The 25,296-nt window shown below is 38.3% G+C and overlaps 1 protein-coding gene across 1 annotated transcript; it reads right to left on the reverse strand.

The window, feature by feature from the left end:
• Positions 1-4,716: 4,716 nt before the first annotated feature.
• On the reverse strand, positions 4,717-17,592 carry tmem19 (transmembrane protein 19). Its single transcript, XM_088923559.1, has 7 exons — positions 17,350-17,592; positions 14,688-14,841; positions 12,718-12,831; positions 11,668-11,805; positions 11,212-11,466; positions 8,456-8,665; positions 4,717-6,724 (listed from the first exon to the last, which is right to left on the reverse strand). The coding sequence occupies exons 2-7, from the start codon at positions 14,818-14,820 to the stop codon at positions 6,561-6,563; spliced, it is 1,014 nt and encodes a 337-aa protein (XP_088779685.1). The 5' UTR covers positions 14,821-14,841; positions 17,350-17,592; the 3' UTR covers positions 4,717-6,560.
• Between the last annotated feature and the right edge of the window lie 7,704 nt (positions 17,593-25,296).

The raw sequence follows: 25,296 nt of genomic DNA on the forward strand, positions 1-25,296 counted from the left end.
CATACTGTATTGGATTCTAGTCACAAATGTGAGTCAATAAATTAATGCCAGACTAGAGCAAGAATCCATATCAAAGAGTAAGAAAGCCAAAATAAAAACACTTTCAAGTAGAGAGCTGCATCAGTGTGGTTTGGCTGCAAAGAAACAAGATTAATTCCAGGCTGAAAAGTATTTTGTTGTTCAGAGCAGAATTAACCTTTACTTTTTTTCCCAAAATAAAAACAGTTGCCCAAATATTCCATAAAGTACAGGTGAAAAAAAAATACAGAGTTTCATAATTTTAAGCAATCGATCTATTCATTCACATTCAAATGTTTTTCTGGAAGAGGTGCTTATCACTTGAAAACCTCACCCAGTTCATTACAAATGTTGTTCAGTTTTATAGCATTGACTCAGATATGTTCAATTAAGGGCAGCGTGGCACAGGTGGTTAGCGCTGCTGCCTGGGTTCAGTTCTGTGCAGAGTTTGCATGTTCTCCCCCTGTTTGTGTGGGTGTCCTCCAGGTGCTCTGGTTTCCTCCCACAGTCCAAAGACATACTGGTAGGCTAACTAGCTTCTCCGAAAATGGCCCTGGTGTTAGTGTGTGTGTCTGTGCGTGCCCTGTGATGGATTAGTGTCCCAACCAGGGTGTATCCTGCCTTGCACCCATTTCTTGCTGGGATGGGCTCCGGGTCCCCCTGCAATCTTGTATCGGATAAAGTGGTTAGAAAATGGATGAAGGGATAGATTCACTGCAATATGCATACAAAAATGTAAACATACTTTTCCTGAATCTTCTTTCTTTTGATTAAGCTTGGTGTTGGAGGTTGGTTTAGATAGGCAGTGTCCTGCAATGCTGTCTTTGAACCCATGTCCACTCTGAAACTTAAAGAAGAAAAACACAGAAATTCAGAATGATTTCCTTGGCTTCACGTCTATGACTGAAATTATACAGAATGCTTATACCATTATACAGTTTTTACCTTTGTTATCTTCTAATCATTCTAAAAAGCCTTGTGATTTTTAACGTGAACTTTGAAGGTATGAACTTGTGGTTTGAAATTAAAGCTTCAAACAACTGCATCTTGGAAACTGTACACAGCCTAGCAATGAAATAGAGCGTGCGTTCAAATTTCAGTTTCCAAATTTCCACAATTTCAGTTTTAAATAATGTTATTGACTCGTCACAAATGAATTCAGAAAACAACCAAACTTCACAACCCCATACACCTCAAACAGCATACACGCATGCATTAAAAAGTAGAAAATACATTTGATTTTGATCAGTAAAATTACAAGGCATTTAAAAAATGTTCTAAACACATTTTCTGAGTGTACTGTATGTGTCAAGAACAACCCTATTTTTTCTTTTTACATGTTCCCAATTATTAATATACTGTAATAAAGCTCGAACCCTAACTCCTCTAGCAAGAATTCTTCTGCATCCTCTCAACAAAGGCTCCACAAATGTCTCAGTAATTTTCTTTGGACTCAGGCAGACTGCCCGCACCCTTGGCTGAAACTCCACAACTATCAAATGGGATCACAGGGGACACATTAGCATGGACAACTGCAGTACGAGCCAGAGGATATGACCTCTCCTGAGCCTACTAGAAGCTGCACAATGTGCTCCTTGGGTATTAAACCAAGGGAATGCCTGTGGCACTGAAACAGTCTGGTGATTACTGCTGTCGTCTACAAAAACAAGTTCCCTGCGGTCCCATTTGTATGTGTGTCAAATTTCATTTTTTTTTATCATGTGCAGCTTTTTACAGAAAGTTGTTCTAAAAGACCACCTATGGTTAGAAGTTACCAAGCCCAGTGTGCCACCTAGTGGACATAATCCAAAGTACTTCAGTTCTAAAGAGTAATTTTTCAACAGTTGTGCTGTTGAATACAGTGCCTGGTAATTCAATACTAAATGAATAGCTGTAATGTAAAGATAAGAAATGTCGCTATGTGCTGAGGATAAACATAGATCATTAAGAAACTTCAATGTTATTAGCTGTCATATTTTTCTGTCCCTTTCACTTTGAAGATGACCTTTTGCTACTGTAGCAATTAACAAAAATGATGCTAGTCTACTCATAAGTTTAAGAAAGTGTACAAAAAATCACAACTTTAAATTTCATCTGATTTATGAGGTAATACAGTGATAATTAGACCTAAAACAACACCCTCAGGTTTTAAAAAACACAGTCATTTTCACATGAAGGTGATGGGATAATTAATGTGAATATTTAGTGGCAAATTAAATTTATTAATGCTATACACAGAATAAAAATTAGAAACGAGATGAGGTCATTAGGCCCACCTAACTTGGGCCTAACTTAAGTTGCTAGCAGCTTATTTATCTGAGGATCTTATCCTGCTGTTTTTTTTAGAATCCAAAATATCATATTAAACAATATGGCAGGTTAGTTTGTTCAAGACCCCTGCAACTATTTGTGTAAAAAGTGCCACTTTTTAAAATTTTTCAAACTTTAAATGTACTTTCCTATGGTTTCTGACCTCTGTATAGTTGATTCTGTAGAAGTACATTGTGTTGACTTTGTCAATGCCTTTGGAAAATTTGAATAGCTGAATCCGATGCCCGCATAATATTCTCTGTTCACAACATTTCGGCTCTTTCAGCCTGCTAGTGTAGGACATTTATTTAAGTTCCAGAATGTACCTGGTCTTCTCTGATTCCAAATAGTCATTGTTGCAACATGTTGACCATAAATGTACACACTATTCTAAATGAGACTTAATCATAAACTCCATTCTGCTGGCTCAGCGTTTCCTATCTCACCTTATTATTCCTTCTAACAAGTTCGAGTAGGTAACTGCGTTAGCATGCGTTGCCTGCGAAGGAACAGGTAAAAACTTATCCCATGGTGAAAATCAAAGAATGTTTCAGAAACTTTCTGCCTCTTTTCTTGCTTTTCAGCACGGAATTAACCTTTACAGTACCTTCTCTATTCTTTCTAACTACTGTACATGTAACACTGCATGTATCTAAGCTTAACGTCACGGCCAGGTGTTTACCCAGTCTGCTTGCGAATAGTTTAAATTTCATGCCTAAGAAAAACATGTCTACGGAATCAGAAACATACAAATATCGACTATTTAAAATTGCTTTGGATTACGAAAATACTGTTCACATATTAAAGTAAACAATACTTTCAAATGAATTTAAAAATACTTCTAGTTATTAGATATAGCTATATTAAAGGTTATAAAGCACCACGATGTTCACATTATCCATTCTCTGGTTTCTGACGCACGTCAAAAGATGTTGGTAGCTTCACATAGCTAATGAGATTAAAATAACATTTTAATCCCAAACCTGACTTTGTTTCTGATTAACATCAGTTCTATAAACATAGAATTGGAAGATCGCTAGCGGAACATCGCAACTTGAGAATGTCTCTAAGAAATTCAACAGCAATTTTAAAAGAGTAAATACACACCTTTACTGCTTATACCGCTTCTAAACCTTTCATCGCTGATCACTGTGCAGGGCTGCTCAGCTGCTTTCGCCAGTTCAATGTTTTCTTTAGGCGGCGCTCAGTTACGTATTTCGAATATGCGACTTCTTGATTGGCGCTGCTGCCCCGGAGATCTGGAAATGTCAGTACAGTGAATTTCTGAGATTCCTAAGGGTGGGGGAAAAACCCGTTTTTCCATTAACGGACAAAAAGCGTCTATCGCTTCGGGCTTGACGCCTAGTGAATAAAAGTATTTGGTTTGCTGATTTAAAAAATAACGACTGCTGACAAATTGAATTCACTTGAATTTAGTATGTTTGTTTAAGAAGAGCGATGTGAGGTTAATGTCCGATATATATTTTTACTATATCGTAACGTAGTTTATTATTTATTCACTATAAACATGTCAACTTGTATTTCAGGCACACAGTGAAGGTTAGTGCGCCGTGATACCTGACAGGAGAATGATGCCGTTGCATATTTTGGGGGGACTTTGTTTTTGTTACTGGGAACTGTGTCGTTCACTTTTTTGATGTGTGTCCCTTGATACATTTTTCCTTGGGTTTTGTTCCATTGAGTGGACAACGACAACTTTTTGTGGTACAGGAATAAAAACAATAATGCAGTATACCCAGCCTGTGCTGGGTCTGGGTGTGGTGGTGGTTATTGACTGGAGGTCAATATCATACCATGACACAACAGTCCATCAGAGGGAATACACACACGCGTTGGGAGCAATTTAGCAACTCCACATAAGATAGACAGCATGTTGCTGGATTGTAAGAGGAAACTAGAGCAGTCAGAGAAAACCCCAATGGACATGGAGGGAACATACACACTGCACACAGAAGGCATCCCAGAAGTGCTAACCTCCAAACTACCATCAATCTATCTCATTGTACTAGTGTAGATGCACTCCAAATGAAGGCTTTAGATGTAGAAAAGAATTTAAAAATGGAATAAATTCCAAACAGGCTAGATGGGCCAAATGGACTATGTTCTTATTCACCTTTCTTATGTTCCCAGGCTAAGTTCCTAAGTTCAGTTAAGCAAGCAAGAGTTCAGCTAGAATGAAAACCAACAGGCACTGGATTCAACAGAACAGGACAATGAAACCCAGGTTTAGCACCTTAAAGAATTTTATCTTAAAGCTTTATACATTTTATATTAAAGTTTTTACTTTCTTCAAACCTTCCTTTGAGTAAAGAAAGTTAAGCAGAACTTCCTCTTTGGCTGTGAAAAGAAAAAAATAGAACAGAACTGTGCCATCATTTAATTTATTTTGACTTTGTTGAAAACATTTTAAACTAAAATACCATGTACTTTCTGAAATGGAAATGCATGACAAAGAACAACATTCCCATCATTAAGACTCCTATTTCACTGCATTAAAGATAATATCACCTGTGTTTTCTTTTGTGTTTAAATCAGAATAGAAGATAAAGAATCCTTAAAACTATGCACGGATGGGTTTATACTTATTAGATTGCATGTATATACATGCACTTCTAAAATGAACAAACAACAGCTTCTAAGACTGTGGGCTTGTAAATAAAAGCCTGCAAACTCTCTACCTTAAAGCAGAACCATCACACATTAACTCGTCATGTTTTGTTATAACTTGCTATTAAAGTAGAACCCACATTAAAATTAATTCTGCAAAACACAATGTAAAAATGTATTCTGAAAGCACTTTATATCAAAATATTTATCTAATTCAACTTAAGGTTGCACAAATCAGGATATTTTACCATGTAAATAGTTTATACAGTAGCTAAAATACTCACAAATGTTTTGTTCAGCTTAATGCATGTTACATTAGCACATACAGTAAAGTAGAGGAAAATGACATACTGTATTTACAGATTTTACTATTGGATATGAGAAAGAACAGCACAGTTAGCAACAAAGTAGCTTTTAAAACTCTATCAGTCATGAGTAAATTCAATCCAGCAGAATGTTTTGTCACTGAAATTGCCTTTTTATGCATTTAACTGAAATATAGCATAACTGCTTTATAAAAACTGTCAGAATAAATGGATAATAAGGTAACTATTTCACAAAAAAAGGAGAACAAGCTGGTTGGTGCCCATAACATGTAAACATTTCAGTTAACCTTCAGTGTTCGGCAAGTGAATGTCCTTATATAAAATAACTGCTAGAGAAAACTCTCTTGAATTTAAGAACAGTGAAAACAAGCAATGTTTGTGTTTAGTCATTTTTTTTCCAAAAAAATCATCACTCTGTTCCGTAGTTTTACGTGAATATGGCTGCGCTACCTTGAAATTATTTGTCCTACCACTGAGGTTCAGGACAATGTTTAAATTAAACTTTCAGGTCTATGCTAAACACTTCATTAAGCACTGTCAGAAGCAACACAGTAATAACAGCAGTTTCTGCTGTGATTCAGGAACTTGCATGGATATTTATTACTGGTTAGTTAATTCTTCCTAGAAAACGTCATCTTGACCAACACACAGTGCTAAAGGGAGGAAAGTTTATCATTTTTGGATTTATGTAATCCAAGTGTTAGTTATAACAATCCTAGTACGATTAAATTACATATTGTGCAGTAACACAATGAAAACAAAAAAAGTAAATTAAAGAAATTAGTTCAATAGCTCACACTAAATCGTTTAGAGATGCACTTTTATATTTATAAATAGAAGGACTGATCTGCAAATACCTGAGCCAAAAGCACTAGTCACTTTTTATCTCACTGTTATAATAAAATAATTAAGGCCTTACCAATTTAAGAGATTCAGCTATACACGGATACATTATAATGGTCTACTGAAAAGTATAGAATACAATTTCTCTTTCCTAAAGTGGACTACCTAGGGTAGATGAAGATTGTAGTACTTTGTCTTGGATATTTCAGACCAGAATCCTACTTTTCACAGAATTCTCTCTAAACAAACTTCTGTAGTAATATATTCCAGTGCTTTATAGTTTTTCCACATTGGTAGCAGTGACTTGGAGTTTTCATGCTTCAATACTAAAAATGAACGTCACACCATTACTTTGCAACAATCACAACACTGGCCAGAGGAGGATAAGAGACACAGCCATTCATTTCTAGTTGATTTTAGGAGACTGCTTTAATTCTATGGCCTTGGCCAGAATCCCCATGCAATGCCAGGCAGCACCAGGGCAATGATGATAGAAGAAAAGAGGTTCACAGCATTGTTGTCCAGAATAGGCTTTCCGCTTATCCGCTTTGTAGAATTTGTTTCGTAGTTCACAACCTTTCCAATGCTTTCATCATAACCTGAAAGACAAGTGTATTCATTAGTAGATGAATCACATTGACACACAGTTCCACAGTTTCTTTACAAAGAATGTGCTCCTGCTGGGAGTGGACAGCAAAGTACTTCATGTAATATGTAGGAAACTGAAAGTGTTGAAGTATTGTTAGAGAAGAACACAGAGTAGAAAAGACTGAAAATAACCTGTTGTTTAACTGTGAGTACTGAAAACTGAGGACAAAATAATTCATAAAGAACCTCCATAATATAAATAGCCAAAATTGCCTATTGCTTGCTGTTCTTTTGGAAAATCTTTATTCTGTTAGTATCAGTTATCAAGCTACGACTGCTATACTGCACCCAGAGAAGGAGAATCCGAGTAGAACCCCACACAGAACCATTCATTTTCTGAGGCACTGCAAACTCCACAGCACCTTGCAGGAGAGGATGTGCCAACTGGAGGAAGAGAAGAGTCGCTCACAGATGGCTATGCAAGTCTGTGGTTGCTCAACAAGGCACAGGAGTCAATGTTTTACCGAGAGCTGAGAAGACTCTGGCAGACAAATGTCTATCCAACGGTTCTAACATTTGTACACTGCCTCTTGGGGCATCCCAGTCATCGTCAACTTGTGAAAATATGGCCATCAGGTCCAATCTGTATGCCAAGAAAGTGTTTTTAAGTCTTGAAAAGCCTCTATAACCCCAGTTTTGGATTCTCAGTCTAATATTGCAAAGGAGAAACATGCGAATGCACTATACCAGGGCAGCTCAATCTGGAGTGCCAGGTAAGGTGCTACACCACTAGAGGGCAGTGTTGAGACACTCCAGACGTTTCGCACAGGGATATCAGGGGATTGCCGTCTCCTGTCTGACACCCTGGAAGGTGGCCAGTTTCAGCAGCAATCCCATAGGGGACTGAGAAATGTTACAGACAGTCTGTTCTGACAGAGAGAGATCAGAGATGTTTTGAGCAAAATGCCTGCTCATGTTTGACTTTCAGGGAAAACTCTCATCTCATGGCGAGGCATTTAATTCGCAGTGGAAGGTTAAAATCTTTAAGGTTAGGAGCGCGTTGTCTGGGAGTGGGGAACTCCTAGACCTTTCTGGTTACTGAGAGCAGGGAAAACTCTTACAATAGCAGCCTCGGTGGTTGCTGTGTAAGCCTGCTGGTACAGAGGAAGACGGGAGTGGAGCAGCCAAAATAGGACCTGACCAAGCTGAGGTTTCTTTTCACTGCATTAATAAGGTGCAGCAAAAGGAGCTGAAGGTGCACAAATGACAAAACTCAGGTTAACAGGTTAAAAATAACAGCATTGGTGCTTGTCACCATTAACAAGAGGGTTAGTGTGTGAAGGCTCCCCTACCCTTCGCTGCCATCAAAGGGGATCAGTCACAGCAAATATATATATTTTATTCACACCTTTTAGGTATATGATGGAGGTATCTGTATCAGAATCCATTTCTTCTTCTGAACTTTGCAAGACAACAATGACTAGATCATTAGCGTGACAAAAGAAAACCCCAACGTGGCAGCTATATTTAGAGAAGCAACATTCCTTTGCTCACTAAAACGTTAGAAAAAATCTGCATTGTTTTTATCAGTTATCTTCTCAAAGTAACCGCTTCTTTTCCGTGTCATATTTTGAGACAAAAAGGTACATCTCATAATAGAAAGTGGTTGGTTATTAAAAGAAACACACTGCAGAGACCTTGGCGCAGGAAGATCGTCTCGCAATACGTTGTCCATGACTCACCTGAATACTGCATCGTGGCTCCTAAGTAAGAATCCAGCAGTGACCCCAGGAATCCTGCTGCAGCTCCGTACGCTATAATAGGCCACTGCGGAGCTGCCAGATGCAGATCCTTCACGAAAAGCAGCTGTGTGATGAAGTATGCCAGGCCCACCACCATTCCTCCAACCAAACTGGCCACCAGCCCCACGGGGGACACTCCTCCGTTTGTACCTGAGGACAGCAGCCAGTAAACATACAGTTCTCTTAGCCCCTTTGTAAATTACACAGAAAGTGAAATATCCGAAATCAGAAGACTTTACCACCCCCTCTCCCCTTTGTATCTATTACGGAGAATGCCATTTAACGATCAACATTTTATCTTGTTTACATTTTATGAGGAGAATAAAATGTTTTTGTATCTGCTCTCTTCTGGACACCTAGGTGAACCCAAGAAGCTTGGTCACTTATTTTTATGTGCAGTGATATCATCTCTTGTGGCTCCATTTCCTTTTCTGTATGATCACGAAAAAAGATTTTGCGGAGAACAGCAGTTTACTACGGAACGCAAAGAATCATAAACAAAAGAAATGTATGTGTTCAGTTAAAAAAAAAATGGCAGATGTCAGTCATTCAGAAAATGAAATGAGAATTTTTGGTTACTTTTTAAATTTTAAGACACAAAGATCACTGCTCCAAGGTTAAAATATTTCACTGTCTGCTATGAGCCAAAAGACGCAAAACACGAACCAGCAGACAGTCATGGGTTTCACTGTTAACATCCCCACATTTCATGCATCAATCTCTTTAAAGGGTCGTGACACTCACCAAGACATGCAGACTCAAAATGAGTGAATGTCTTTAAAGACTAAAAGCACTAGAATGCTTAGAAATCAGAATAATGATTTAATGACCCCATAATGACAGCATTAAAGTTTTTAATTTTTCACACATTTGGAGTAGACAGTTTGGTGACCAAACCCTGCTTTAACACAACTGCATAACTTAAAAAACACACTTTTTCTTCCTAGATATTTGACCTCAGTCTTTTTCTTAGAATGCTCGCACCATGCTAAGAAAATTTCTCTTGCACACTATATAGGGCACAAAGACCTGAAAATTGGATATGCTTTTTAGAAAAGCAAGAAGATTGCGTCAGCACTGCTTAATCATTTTAGGTCTTCCATGGAGTCCTTTAAGTTTTCTGTGGGAAATAAAAGATGTGACACAGTCTCACAAAAGTGACCAACTGTACCCATTTATGTGTAACAACCATTACTGAGTCAACCACAAGGTACAGTAACAGCTGAAAATGTTTGGAATCTAAGGCCTGTAGACATTTTACTAACAGAATGATGAATTCATATTCAGAACAATGGCACAGTGTCAGAAAGCGTCAATCCAGGCAGTGGTTTGGGAACAAGTAAGAGCCCCTCTTTCCTTTGGTGCAAATGTAGCGGAGCTAGTTCGGATACGGTGACGTCATCGCCCTCACTGTGCGTAGCAGGGACCTCAGCTACCTGGGCTAGGGGAGGTCTCCTTTAGCTCATGCGGCTGGTTCCCTGTTGCGTCACGCCGGAGACCCGGATTCGCGCCCCAGGTGCTGTGGGATGGAACGGGTGGCGGAGGGCATGAGCCCGCGAGTAACCGCGACAGCCACACAAACACTCCAAATCCCTGCAGCAGTATGGTCAACACAGGACATTATGGTGCTGAGCTACAGTAGATGAAGGCCTTCAAAGGCAACCCAGGTCTGGAATTGAACCCAGAGCTCCAGCGCTGTGGGGCAGCAATGCAAACCACTGCACCACAGCGGTGGACTACAACCATACTCTTATTATTTAAAAACCTTTGCATGATTGCAGGAATGCAGCATTTTCTAAATGGAAGTGTCTGGTTCATCTATCTTTAATATGGTTCTGTTATGAATCCTAGCTATGGTGCCATGGCTGAATGCCACTTCAGGCTTGCTCCATCTAGCACACCTACACTTTCCTCTTAATTTAACATGTGAAGCTATTACACCTTTCCATCTGGCCTGCTGTGCAGAGTACAGCTACTTCAGTGGGAGATAAAGTGAATCTACCAGTACACATAAAGCACTGGAGGCAAAGAGCCATACAACCATACTATTATTATTTAAACAGTTATGTATGATGAGCCAGCAGCCATATCACCCTGCAGCTCTCAACTGGCTATCCACGGAAGCTAAGCCAGTTTGAGCCTGGTCAGTACCCGAACAGGAGACTTTCTGGGAAGCGATGGTTGCTGCTGGAAGTGGTGTTAGTGGGAAAAGCGGGGGGGCACCCACCCTGCGGTCTGTGTGGGTCCTAATGCCCCAGTATAGTGGCGGGGACACTCTACTGTAGTGGGTGCCGTCTTTCAGATGACTCTCAGTGGTCATTAAACATCCCCGGGCATTTCTCGATAAGAGTAGGGAGTTATCTCGGTGTCCGGGCCAAATTTCCCCCCTCGGCCTTTACCGTGGCCTTCAAATTGTCCCCATGTATGACTGGCTTGCACTTGCCCTGCGATGGACTGGCGCCCCCTCCAGGATGAACCCTGCCTTGCGCTCATTGCCGGGTAGGCTCCGGCTTCCCACGGCACCATATGGTATAAAGAGGTTTGGTTGATTGCAGCATTTTATAAATACATGTGTCCTATGTTCATCGATACATAACAGGATTCAGGTGTGGCATACTGTACATACTGTTTTACAAAAGATCCTTGTCAATGGCCCTAGACCACGGATAAAAGAAACATTAAAAAATGACACCTACCCACAGGGACTTCTTTCCACGTTGTGATTAATCTTGGTGATCTTGAGCCAAGAACAGTTCCTACTTCAGATGCCCAAGTGTCCCCAGCACTGCATGCCAAGGACCCCAGGAGAGCTAAACACATCCAGGTTGCACTGTACTGCTTCCCAAAGTCCACTGGAATCTCCCCTGGGCCTGTCTCAATCATGTACAGCAGGGCCAGCTCTGTAGGCACTCCTCCATTGCAGAAAACCTGCACCCAGTTCCTCTGGCCACCTGAAACACAACCAGAACTGTCTTTGTTATGGGGGTTCTGGGTTCCATAAACCCTAAACATAACCAGGACACCGGTACAAGTACAGCATGAATGGACATAATCCAGCTATACTCCACATTGAGCTGGTTAACACCAAAATAAAACAGATCCGTCAATCCCCATCCATAAGTTAATTTCTGTATAAATGAAATCATTTTTACCTTCTTTATATTCTGGATCTATACGTTTCTTAACTTCTCCCTTCCACTTGGTCAGTCTGGATGAAGTGACAAAAAATGCCAACAGAGAAGAGAAGAAGCTCATGTTGGCCATGGTAAGAATGAATCCAACCACCATTGCTGACAAAAAAATACAGAATAACAAGTTACAGCATTTTTTTTTTGAGAGCAGCCTTTCCAAAACCAATACTTCAAATAATGTTTCACTTGTGGAAAAGTTCTCAATTCCATAATATGCTTTTAAATCCCATGATTTTCAAGAATCAAAGAGAAACAAAGACTTAAGTGTTGCACTATGGATCAGACCTTAAAATCTAAAATGGATCAAAACCAAATAATAGAGTATTTGTGCCCTTTTTTACTCATATTATATTAATTTATAGAAAAAAATATGAAGGGTGAACAAATTATTTCTGCAGTAAGACAGAAAAATTAAATTAAATTAAAGGGTGACTAGTTTTCTACTTCATGTACTTTATTATATTGAGACAGAACAATTTACATTTCCCAATTCCAAGATAGCTAAATCCTAACCTCTGAGACGTGAATTAACAACTGATAGAAAAGTTTAAAATGAGGTCTGGATCTTATGCACACAAGAGAATCTACTGCCGTCTTTTTTTTTTAAAGTCCTGGAATCAAAAGGTGTATTTACACAAAACAGTTGTGCTAGGAATCTAATGCATTGTGTTTTGCAACAATGCACTGCATGGTATTTTCTTCTTCAGAGAAGAGGCGGAGCATGAATACAAGTTTTGTCACCCTAAGACATACTAAAAGTTATGCAAAATATTGTGGTGAATGACAGCACCATACGATACATCAGTAAAAACTTATGTTTACAGAGGGCGTGCTACAGACAGGTTTCTTATATGTGGCATTAAGTAACTAAGTCTCAGCTCCTGAAATTCTATGAACAACAAAGTGCAAAGCTGCAGTTTTGTGCGGTAACTGTGGTAACCTAATACTCTAAAACAAAGATGCTTTCAAAACACCTTTTCAACCTACAGCCAAATAAAAAGCATACTCTACCTCCCAGAGCTCCACTATGATCAAGACTTTTCCTTTTCAGGGCACGTGAGGTAAGACACAAAGGGACCAGAATTGAAAACAGCCAGCGCCATGGAGAGACAGGCTGCAATGTACCTGGAAAATGTAAAAATATAGTGTTTTGTCAAGATTCTGAAGAACTGCGTTTTTGCAGGATTGCTAACTTTATACATGTATCACATTTACGGAATCCATAAGAATGAATAATTTTTACACAAAATCTGATTGATATGCAATCTCAGCTGTAGTGAACTTATTTATTTAGTTTAAAATTAATTAACAAATGCTGTTGAACTGTCTTATGCATAGTATGTCTTTATGTTATCAGGTGCAAAATGAATTATTTTTTTCTTTGCATAGAGTTTGAACAAGAAAAATGCCATTAACCATCCACATTGTAAAACAGCTGACCCAACTGAACTGGCTGATTCCCATCTCACATTCATTTTATTGGTAGTTCACAACAGTTTAAGATATACACTATCCACAATATCAGAATATAATCTATACTGTCTACATGGCATAGTGTATATTACATAGAAACATCAGCCAAATGATTTGGTCAATATGGTCCAGAAATATTTTCAATACTTGCATCCCATATACATACTGTGCTTTTCAATGTGTCGAAACAGCAAACGCAGTTATTTGTGCTTTACAGTCAAGAAATTGTATTAGCGATCAGGATATTAGTATGCCTAGTTAAATATAAATATAGAAACACAGAGTTCTTGTCTATTCTTGGGAGTGTTCTATTTTTTTTCTTTAGCACGTAATTTGCACAATCAGCTGGATATAAATGAGGAGAGTGACTTGTCCAGTCTATGATTTTCTATTGAGGCATTGCCCCAGTAATTATGGCGACAGTATACATTAGCAGACAGTGTTTCTGTAAACTTCAGAAGACATTCTGTTACTGCCACCACTAAGTCCATGACATTTCCTCCATTCAGGCAGCATCCTCAGGTCCTTTCTTTTCCACACTTTAACCTTTCCATTGACCGTAATTTTGTTTCATCTGCCCATAAAACTTTGTTACTGAGTTTTCTTGGATAACCTTTGTACTTCAAGCATTCCCCCCCCCATCTGTCTTATCTTTTCTTGGTGCTGATGAGAGGTTTTACATCCTGCAGTGTAGCTTCACATTTCTGTTGTCTTAGTCTTCTGTGAACCGTGAATTTTAACTGCTTCTCTCCTGTTGTCTGGATATTGTTATGATTTCACCACTGACCGTTTTAAAGTTTTCCTTGACAGCTTTGATCATTTTTCTGTAACCACCTGCAGATGTTTATCTTGGCCGACACAGTCGTGTCTGACTGTTAATTATAGCATTGGTTTATTTCTTTTTCAGTATATTCCCAATTGTTGATTCTGTTAAGTCTAACTATTGTGCAATGGGTCTGACTGAGATTTTTAAGTAAAATAAATATAACATATATAAATATATAAAATCAAATTTGTCCCTTTATCTTTACCAACCAACTTACATTTTTTCATTTTGACTTTTAACACCAAACGCTGACGTCAAAGCAAAACAGAGTGGCAGCATGTTCTTGCCTCTTTTATGAGCCTACTGTAAGTACTCAACAACATGAACCTGACTGACAGGGGACACCTGTCAGTCAACTGCCAACATGCATTGACATACAACTGCATCGTTTAATTGGCTGAACGGTACAATTGAACTGAGTTCACCAAAATACATAGGAGTTGCACTTATCAGTCTTTTGTGACTATTACTAAAATGACTATTAGAACAGATTTCACAGTAAATATCCCACTTCACAGCCTCAAGACTCTTGGATGGTACTGTATATCAGAATAAAGAATTATATATTAAATACAAAAGCTTATCAATGGAACCTGGTCGCACAGAACTTAATGTATTAAAAATGTATCTTGCTTCATATGAAACTCACCACCAAGTCAGTATTTCAACAAATAAAACTCACCGTAGTATGTACTTGCAGTCATGGAAATAATCCAGAATGACAAAGAGATTGCCAGGGTCATACACAAAACTATCATATCAGTCATCATCTTGAAATATTCTTTCATCAAGATGTCATCTTCAAACTGGAGCATAGCAATTATTGTAAAGAGCACCTGAAAAAGATAAATACCCTGGGGTTAGTACAATCTGGGTCAGGTCTTCTATCTCTAATTGGACCCAGTGATTCAAGAACAATTTCAAATAACATTGAGGTTTTTTTTTGGCTCCATCTCATTGAAATGAGTGCCCTCAGACTTGACAGGCATGCCCCATTTTCACACAGCCCGTGAGGAACCATTTAAATATTATATTGCATGAAGTCATCATCTGTCTATAAAAACCCCCTGTGAACATAAAAAACACTCGTTTCCAAAAAAGACATTCAGTTACAATAAACTTTATGGCATATAACTTTCAACTAGGCACATATTAAGGAGAAATGGTATTGGTACAGCATCAAATTCTGTTTGATCCAATTATAACAGCTGGAGGTTTCTTGGCAAAGTGAGTTACTTCTTGCTCACAATGCATTTGTTATAGATAAGACTTAATTAAAATAATAATAATAAATCAATCAGAATTGTCTTTCATTCTACTATTATTTACTCTACCTGGGATGGGCAACTACATTTCACACACAAAACCATTAGAGTAAATCAGATTTTAACCAGGTTTGTTCAACGCTTTACACATTAGATTTATTTCCAGTAAAAATAACCTTTATAATTATATATGGTAAGTAAACTCTTTTTAAAAAACGGAAACTGTCGCCAAAACCTAAGAGAGCCCCAACTACCTAATCCCATCCTACTGTAGAAATCCGACTCTGGCCTGGGGTTATTACTTCTGACTCTGGCCTGGGGAGAATTTTAAACAGATAGCTGCTGTTGTTCGTGACACCTCAGGAATAGCATCATCAGGAACAGCCACTAGGCCATAAGTGGAACATTCACTCACAAACCCCTCCATTCATGGTATTAACATAGGGTGACCATGACTGGACTATACAACCCTCTAAGGGCACTTTGAGAAATACACTTTGTGTGTGTCTCATTCAGCATTGTTTTAAAAATGGCTGTTTTTGTCACATTCAAACTCATCTCACACTTTCACTGGACTGTGCTGTGACACCTTGCATCCCTACAGTACCTTTGTCGGCACTGAGCCAGTTGGGCGCCACCTCTTGGCGAGCCCTGGCCTCAGTCAGCTAGTGACGTGACTGAGCTCAAACTGGCAATGTCTGGGTAATACTGCCCAACTACTGTACATCTACTGTAAACGGTACACCTCCCAAGTTCTCAAACACAGATTCCCTGTGATCGAAGGCAAGTCGGACTTTAATATTCTTCCAAAATTCAATCAATAGTAAAACAATTTTCCTACATATACATAAAGAAAATGACTGAATAAGAAGTAACAATCATAAATTAATATTGCACATCATCAGTTTCCATGTTTATTGAATTTATTCTGTTTCTTGATGTTGTATGCTGTTGAGATGTTGACCCCATATTCGTCACCCAGTTTACACAAGGAAACCTTTCTTTATCATTTTTGTAACAATTCTATTTCTTTACCACGGACAACGTCATCGCATGACTCCCCAAATGAAGTAATCACTTTCTCCGCATTAATAACTTCGTGTGAAAGAGTACTGTGAGTCTGTTGTAGCTTTAATACCGTTGGTACAATGAGACCATTGTCAGTCTTACACTGACATATTTAAGACACGTAATTCGCTATCCGACAAACTATACCATTTACACGTGACAAATACAGTATCTTACAGAAGGGATGTAGCTTCTTAAACTGAACTTAAAGTGTAAACAAAACAGTCTATACTTTTTTTTTGACAATTAAAGCTATTTGGATACGAGCGATGCGTTTTTTATTGCGGTCAAACACATCATGTACTGCAGCAGCTACAAGTGAACTTCAGTGAGGGAATTTGAGCCCCGAGTGTCTGTTAAAAATCGATTAATCAGAAGAAAAGTAAGTCCGAAACAACCAATTAATTATTGTGTTTACACTTTCTTAAAATGTTTCATTTTGAAATGCGACAGAAATACAACCCATTACTGAACAAAAAGCAAAGAATGGTGTTGAGGGAGCGTGGGGGCAGATACATATACCGCCACACCCCCATTAAAGGTGAAGAGCACCTGGTCCAAAGCGGCCTCCACATCGGTCTCAGACTAAGAAAGAACAAATTACCACTTAAATGGCGCCTTGAACTGGAGTATTGTAAACTGTTTTGTCTAGTGCTTTATCTGCAACACTTATTAAAGGGAAAATGGGTAGTGTTTGCTCAAGCATGAGGCATATAGCACTACATGAGATAACAAACACACTTTATCTGCATTTCTACATTAAGATTAATGCCATCCATAGATTAATGCTCTGACAAGCATTTTGGTGCAGGCATCTCCCATTCATTCGGCCGCTTTAAGTGTCAGGTCCTTAGAAATCCGCTTGTGCGTGTTTATTGTACGTCTTCTTTCACGTTTTGCATTAATTACTTAAGTTATAAAAACACCGCTCATCCACAGAAGAGCTGCGACTGTGACCATAATAGTAATATTAATACCGAGGCCTGTATGTCAAGTGAAACAGAAATATACCTGGACTGGCCACGGCCATAGCGCTTTCTTTTTCTCGCGATCTTCATTGTGAAGAAATTCAGCCTTGGCCTGATAAACGCTGGACTTCGAATACGTGTTGGATATATTTTCACCCCCAGTTTATTTGTGGAACCAAAGTTGATAAATAAATGAACTACACTTGACGCACGGAAATACGATGTCTACACTTCCTGTGGATGCCCAGTGGTTCGCTCTTCTCAAGATGTTTCTTAAAGCTACAATGCACTTGTCGAAATCAACAGTCTCACGTTGATTGAGGTGATTGCGGCAGGGAAAGTATGGTCTTTAACAATCCTGTAGTCTGAAGAAATCTAGCGCTCCGACTGTATTCCCTGTCTGCATTGATTTGTCTTCTTTGTTGTTCATTTTCTTAAATGCCAATCAAAAACAAACTCACATCAATAGAAACGTCAGAGACTGGGTTGTAAGATTAGTCTTATTTCTTACGTTATATCATTTAGTAAAATGGAATAAATTCAGCTGGAGAAACGAGAAAGCGAAATGCGGTTAAAAGCATGAAAAATGTATGACGCTGATACATTGAAATAGACACATTTTCCTTTTAATTATATTAAAGCTAATCTACTTAAAAATAATATCAAGTTTTCGAAGCTACTGAATTTATAACTTAAATTATAAAGTGTTTTAGCAACAATGTATAACTTGTTTTATTGTAAAAAAATACGTTTTTAATGTAGGTGGATTACGTTATTAATCAACCCTTGCTGACAGTTTTCCCTTCAAGTTGTTTATTATATATTAACTGTCTCGAGATTGTGATGTTCGAGACCTGAAAGTGATCCTCAGTGATTTCGTTGAGAATAACTACGATAAAATTAAACGAAATGTAAATACATTAAATCATTTTGTGTAAAATTAACTTAATTGTATTATGTTTGACTGTTTAATTGTGTAATATAAATGATATGCTTTATGTTTTCGATCGTTTTCTATTCAGCAACATGCAGTGTTTTTTTTAAATGAAAGGTTAAAGCCTAGAATTACTGTCAAGATATAAAGTACTAAGTACAAGATTTTATCAGTATTATAAAATGCAAGAAAGTTTTCATATTAGTTTTCAAGATTATACAGTTAGTCTGGCCCGTTTGGTTGCTTGTACTGGTGATACAAAGATCTCATCCAGTGGCTTCTTGCGCTTAGCCAGGGTATTGGCTTCAACAAGCCCATTGTCGTCAGTTAGCTGGATTTCTTTTTAGATTTCCACAACACATTTTTATTAAAACGTGCCTCATGTTCTGTGTTTTTACTGTTCTCTTCCCTGTAATTTACGCTTGTGCCCTGTGGTTAGTATTTCACTGTTTGTTCTGAAGATTTTTAGCATTTTTATATTGCTAATTTTATATTGAATTATATGATATTTAACAACTAGGGAAAGCCTTTCCTAGATCACGCAAAGATGAAAAAATAATGGTGTACTTACCCAAACACAAGAAAGTCAAATTTTACGAATTCTTCCAACTCTTGGCAAGCTGGTACTGTGAGATGTCAAGTCCTGTACGTTTGGTGTTAATAACGTGACATCTGGCAGCCTGGAACTAAAAGCCATGTTAATTTTCAGTAAAATAATTTTACATGGTATTTAACATATTTTCATCTGTGTTGTGTGGAATTATCTGACTGTAAACTGATTACTTTTATTATACAGTTTATTCTACTATTCTATCTTCAATTTTAATACATTTAGGTACTGGAAAGATAAAGTACTTAGATGTGTGGTTATATCTATCACACATGAACTTACATGATCATCTGCTGGATTGAAAAGGCTTCCAAGGCTAATTCACAAGTATCTGTCGTCAAATGACCTCACCCAGCATGCTTCTCCAAATTCAGGAATTAAAGAAGGAAAGCCCATTGTGAGTGTAAGGAATACTAATGGTTCCAAGTAGAGGAAGACTATACAGATAATAAAAATGATCCCCAGCTTTTAAAACTGCTTAAACATAGGGGGGCGCCTAGCACTTCCCTAGTTATACTGAGATAAATAACCCATTAAATGTGCCATAATTGTTGTCCTGCTTTGAGCAAGATGTTGACCTGGCCTGTGTTTTCCAAAACCCTGTCTAAATCCTCTTATCTTATGAACCAATGCATCAGCAGAGCAGGAACTTGGCAGAGTTCATCTACAACTAAAGATTTGTCAAATTTGCACGTGGAAAGTTGAAACAGTTTTTGCACCCACAATGGGTCAAAGACACTGTGGAGAAATATACCCCATCTTTCAGAGAGGTCTTTCTTAAACAATGAATTCCAACTTACAAACTTTGTAAGTACAGTATCATCTCGCTGTGACCATACAGTTGTAAAACTCACAGTGACCCAAACATGGAGGGATTTAGCCATCTTCGCTAGTTTTAGGACCCTTCTCTCTGCATTAGGTTCTTTGTATTCCCGGGAACTATATGTTTAGCCACAGACAGGCTCAAGACATTCAGAGTACATACTGTAATTGTGGTTCAATTTTTTTTTGGTCCTCAGTAACCCAAACAACAGCCTAAAAAACAAAGCATGGGTGAGGGTGTTTTGTTTTGGCTGGGAAATGGTTGTTTTTTAACTTTGTATTTGTTGTGTTTTGAAAAAACATGAAAATATTTATAATTACTAACAAAAAGATGGACTCCTAGGTGTTTCAACTGGTAAACCTGAGGGCATTGTGGGTCTGGATCATTCCACGGACAGACTGAGACCAGAATTCCCTGAGTGACAACAGACAACTAGATGAACACTACCGAGTACAGGATTGGGATTATCTGCACAGGACGCTTTTAGTGCTGGTGGTAAATGAATGGACACTTGCAGTATTGGTGGCAAGAGATGGCTATCCCTTGTGTGGTTGCGGGGTTTGTAGCTGAGACATATGAAACACACAACAGGTCAGTACATAATAAAGATCTAATAGAAAGTTATTTGGCCAGATTCTGTAGAAATCATTGCAGTAAAAATATGACAGAATAGATTTCCTGTGTACTCCAGGATGACCTTCTGATCACAATTGTGTTCTCTTGTGGATATGTGACCTGAACTGTAAACTGCTCCTGCAGCCAAAATTGGGCAAATTATCTCTAATATCTGATAAGTATCATTTTTTGTGAATGTACAATTTAAGTACTGCGATATGGTGTTTTTGTATAAACCAAGACAGTGGTCACACTGACATTTTTTTCTGTAAAAGTGACACATACTTTCAAAATAAAGATCACACAAATGAAAGAAATCTCACAACACTGGCATGTTTTGCTTCAAAGCATGGCAATGAGCAACAGAAAATATAATCTCACACTTTAAATTAGGGCTATGAATAATCAGTTTTCACTATTAATGTATGTCACTACAGATATGACTGTAACGTGCTCACAAAAAATAACTGAAATTCCTAAATCCCTAAACTCATTAGTGGAAAGGAGATACCGTACTGGGCCAAATAATACATTTTAGACAATATGAAGAAGCAGTGCTTTCATGAATCCAAAACATATTGACAGCTCCTGTCTCTTCACCGATGAATTCAGGGTTTCCCATTTGAAACAAAAATGCTTTAAGATACAATACTTTTTAAAGTATTCAGACTGCTTCTATAGTATCACATTTTGTAAAATGGCTAAATGTTTCAAACACATTTTTTGTAATATTTTTAAGAGATAAGTCTAACACAATGCTCCCACCTTGCTTCACAATAGGAATGTTGACTAAATGATGCAGCTTGCCGCGTTTGCGTCAGATGTAACGCTTTGCATTTAGATCAGAAAGTTTCAATTTTGTCTTGTCTGACCTCTAAAACATTTTCCACATGCCTGCAGATTCGCTTAGGTTCTTCGTTGCAAGCAGCAAGGGGGATTTGAGATGTTTTTTTTTTCACTTTCATAGAAATTAATTATATGGGATATTGTTGACCCATGGACATTTTCTCCTGCCATGTATGTCAGCGAATTAACTCTTGTGTAGAAACCAAGAGATTCGAGCCTGAAGTGTCCGTTCGTCAAGCCAAGCTTTATTGTATGCATACAAGGAACTAGAATAAGGACCACAGTAGTTATAGTATTTATAGTAGCTCAAAGGGGATATGGCTCTACACAGCTTATATATACTTTTCTCTGCACCCTCCCCCTCCTGTCTTTGAGGTAGCTTTCTCAAGAAACTCCAGGTCTCAGAAAGCACATAAAACATTCCTTTCTTATCAGGGAGTTTAGTATAAACATTCCCTGTCCCCATCAGGAGTTTAGTACAGAAGATGGGAGTTCAGTACAGGGAGGGAGAAGCATCTGTGCTAAAGCAAGCGTGAAGGTTAGAGTTTAGTGTGTGAATTCAGCAGGAGTTCTCCGCTCCTACCACTATAATGGTACAGAGTAACATATGGATTCTGATAGCAGACTCCATCATCTGTGGCCCTTTCAAATTCACCATTAGCCTACCTCATAGTGGGATCCCTAGCCCCCTTTTGTTCAAGTCTTGGTTGGCTGTTCAGTTTGGAAGAGCAGTCTAATCTAGAAAATGTCTTTCACTTCTTAATGATTGGCTTCACAATGCTTTGAGGCAGTTTTATAACCTCTTCCGCCTTTATACTGTACTTCAGTATATATTTATCCGAAGTTGTTTTGAAGGCTTTTCATGGTTGATTATATGCTTGAAATGTACTACCTGACTGAAGAACCTTGCAGAGATATAGGTGTGTGTATTCTGAAATCATGCCAACCACTATTATTGCACACTGACTGAGGTTATTCAACAAGTTGTGTGGATTGTAAGTGTTACAAATGAGGGGTTACGAAACTGGTGAAAATTGGTTAACAAATATTTATTACAATGACAAAACACACAAATTACACAGCACAATACATACAACACACAAAGTTACATTATATACAGTATTTACTGTACAGACAAGGCTTTTCAGAGGGCTAACATTCTAGTCACCCAGAAAACCCCAGGCTGCTACTAAGCACTAAACTCTTAATATGCCTACAGAGGCCACTCAAGAAATGAGCTGCCTTCTAACTAAATACAAAGCAACCTGCAGTTACATCTCTCTCTTTGCACCCTGGATGCCACAAAATAAATGGGAACCTATATCCCTATCCATAAATTGCACACTAATCAGGAAAGACATTTCTAACTGAGGTATCTTTTACCCAGGAAACTCAAGTTCCCTAAAAACACAGAATAGCACAGAATAAGGTTCAAATACTTAGCTCCAGTCAGGTTTTGTTTGAATGATCATGAAGTAGGAGCTCTTCCCTGGAGAAAGCTTCAAGTCCGTACTCCTCTAGACTCCTCTCTCTTCTCCCTGCTCTCCTTGTTTCTTCCTTCTTCCTCCACTCCCACTTCTCCTCTTTTTCCCCTTTGTGCTCTATAATGTGATTTTATATAGTCTCTTTCTGTGCTGCTTCTTGCCAGTCATTAATCCATTAATCCATGTGATCTTAAAAGTCAGCTTTTAAGATCACATGGCCTCAGTTATCATTTCTACACTGATGATACTCAAATATACATCCATACCAACCCTGACACTGATGTGGCTGTGTCTATTCTATCTAATTGCATCTCTGACATAAAAACTTGGATGACTCACAATTTTCTTCTTCTTAACTGTGACAAGACTGAAGTCATGCTTACTGGCAACCCCCATCAACTTCATAAAGCCAATCCTGTAACCCTATCTGTAGATGGTTCTGTACTTGAGCTTCAGTCTAAATTGAAAAACCTTGGAGTGATATTCGAATCTGGATTAACATTCGACCCACATCTGTGGCATATTGTCAAAACATCTTTTTTTCACCTCAGAAATATCACTCGACTAGGCCCTATGCTATCACTAATTGTGGCTGAAAAGCTGATCAACACATTTGTGTTCTCTCGAATTGACTGCTGTAATACTCTACTCACTGGGGTATCTAAATCTACTTTGAACAAACTGCAGTACAGTATGTCCAAACTTCAGCAGCCAGAATCCTGACCAGGTCTAGTGCAAGTGATCACATTACTCCTATCCTGGAGTCCTTTCACTGGCTTCCTGTCAAATTCTGTGTTGACTTTAAAATCCTCATGCTCACTTATAAGGCTCTGCATGGCTTGGCACCTCAATAATTGTCTGAACTATTATCGCCCTACTCCCCACCTCGCAACTTTCGCTCTTCAAATTCTGGTCTCCTTACTGTCCCCCAAGTCCGTCTACATTGTATGGGTGACAGGGCCCAAGCTCTGGAACTCTCTGCCTAAGGATATCCGAGAGTCACCTTCTCTAAACTCATTAAAATCCAGACTCAAAACCTTCTTCTTTAGAAAAGCCTTTACTTAACTGTTCCATTCTTCTGCTTTTCTTAGTACCACCATCCTCAGTCTCTTCTGTATATTGTAATTGTTTTATCTTATGTATTCTTTTTATTTATTTATTGTTGTTGACATTCTGTAAAGCGCTTTGAGAAGCCACCTTTAAAGGTGCTATATAAAATAAAGTTTATTATTATTATAACTTCCCTAGGTATACTAAGGTAAACTTTACCATTGTTTCTGCTCAAGAGACCCCCCCAGACATCAGCAAACATCCTCTTTGCTTTATAATTAGAAGTATTTTCTCCTCTCAGTGTCACAAACGTTATCTAAAATCTAAGAGACACTTCTATGTCACCTAGCTGGAACATTAAGGTATTCATTTGTACCGAAATGTATATGTTTGCCACAATGGTTTTGAATAGTTATGCAGTCACAACTTTTCCATTTGTCTTTCATATTAATTATTGACTTCTTTCTTTTTGTGACAGATGTGTAGAGGTATATATAACAAATGACTGTAAGCCACAAAGCAGCAAAATGTCAAAACTATGCAAGTGTCTGAATACTCTTGCATGGCACTGTATATGTTTATATCCATCATCTTAAAAATTCAAATTCATTCTTACAAATCCATCATCATTAAATTCCCTATATTGCTCTTGCTGGGTCTCACAGAACATAAAAAAGATTGAAAAATAAGAGGACAGACAGCCTATTTACAGTATATTTTTTATTCTACCAAATACATTGTTGGAGAATCTCATATAGCCATTTCTTGAAAAAAGCAGAAGCAACATAACAGTTTTGACAACAAGCAGCCTTGCTCAAGGCTTTCAAAGCATTATTAACAGTGAAAGTAACGGTGACTGCTTCTCATAAGCTGGGACTAGTAAGCTTGACAAGAGTATTGGGAACATAGATAGGCAATGTGCAGGCAACATTAAGTGGTTTAGAATTATTTAGAATCTTTGGAAAGACTTGAAAACGTCTGTACAGAAGCAATACCCAAGAAAGCTGAGAGACCTTTAGCAAATCTGCCAAGAAGAGTGGGCATAAATTCCATGAAGCTGGTGTACAAAGGTACACAAAGGTAACTGTACACAGACTTACTCAAAATGACATAACATAACAACAACATCACGTTATTAGCCCTATACAATTTCTTGCATTAGGAATTCATCTTTTCACATACCCCAGCTTGCTTTCCATGAGAGGCAGACAGGGAGAGAGAAGCTTGGGGTCAGAGCACAGGGTCAGCCATTGTACAGCACCCCTGGAGCAGTTGGGGTTAAGGGCCTTGCTCAGGGGCCCAATGGAGTAGGATTTCCCCACCAGCTGTGGGATTTGAACCAGCAACCTTCCAGCCACAGGCGCAGATCCTTAGCCACAGATCAAACTGATTAAACACGAAACTGTAATTGTTGCCAACGGGTCTTCCAACAGATACTGAGTTCACAGGTCCGAATACTTATGCAGTCAACATATTTCAGTTTTCTTTTCTCTTTAGTGTTTGCTGACATTTATTGTGTTGTATCCTACCCTTAGAGATATTCAGTCTGAGGCTTCAGGTCTTGAATGACATATTACGTTTTAAAAAAATGTGTTTGTATTGTTTTGCGATTTCAGAAAAAGGACACC

This window comes from Atractosteus spatula, chromosome 8 (genome assembly GCF_055471065.1).
Source record: "Atractosteus spatula isolate fAtrSpa1 chromosome 8, fAtrSpa1.hap1, whole genome shotgun sequence".
Lineage (NCBI taxonomy): Eukaryota > Metazoa > Chordata > Actinopteri > Semionotiformes > Lepisosteidae > Atractosteus > Atractosteus spatula.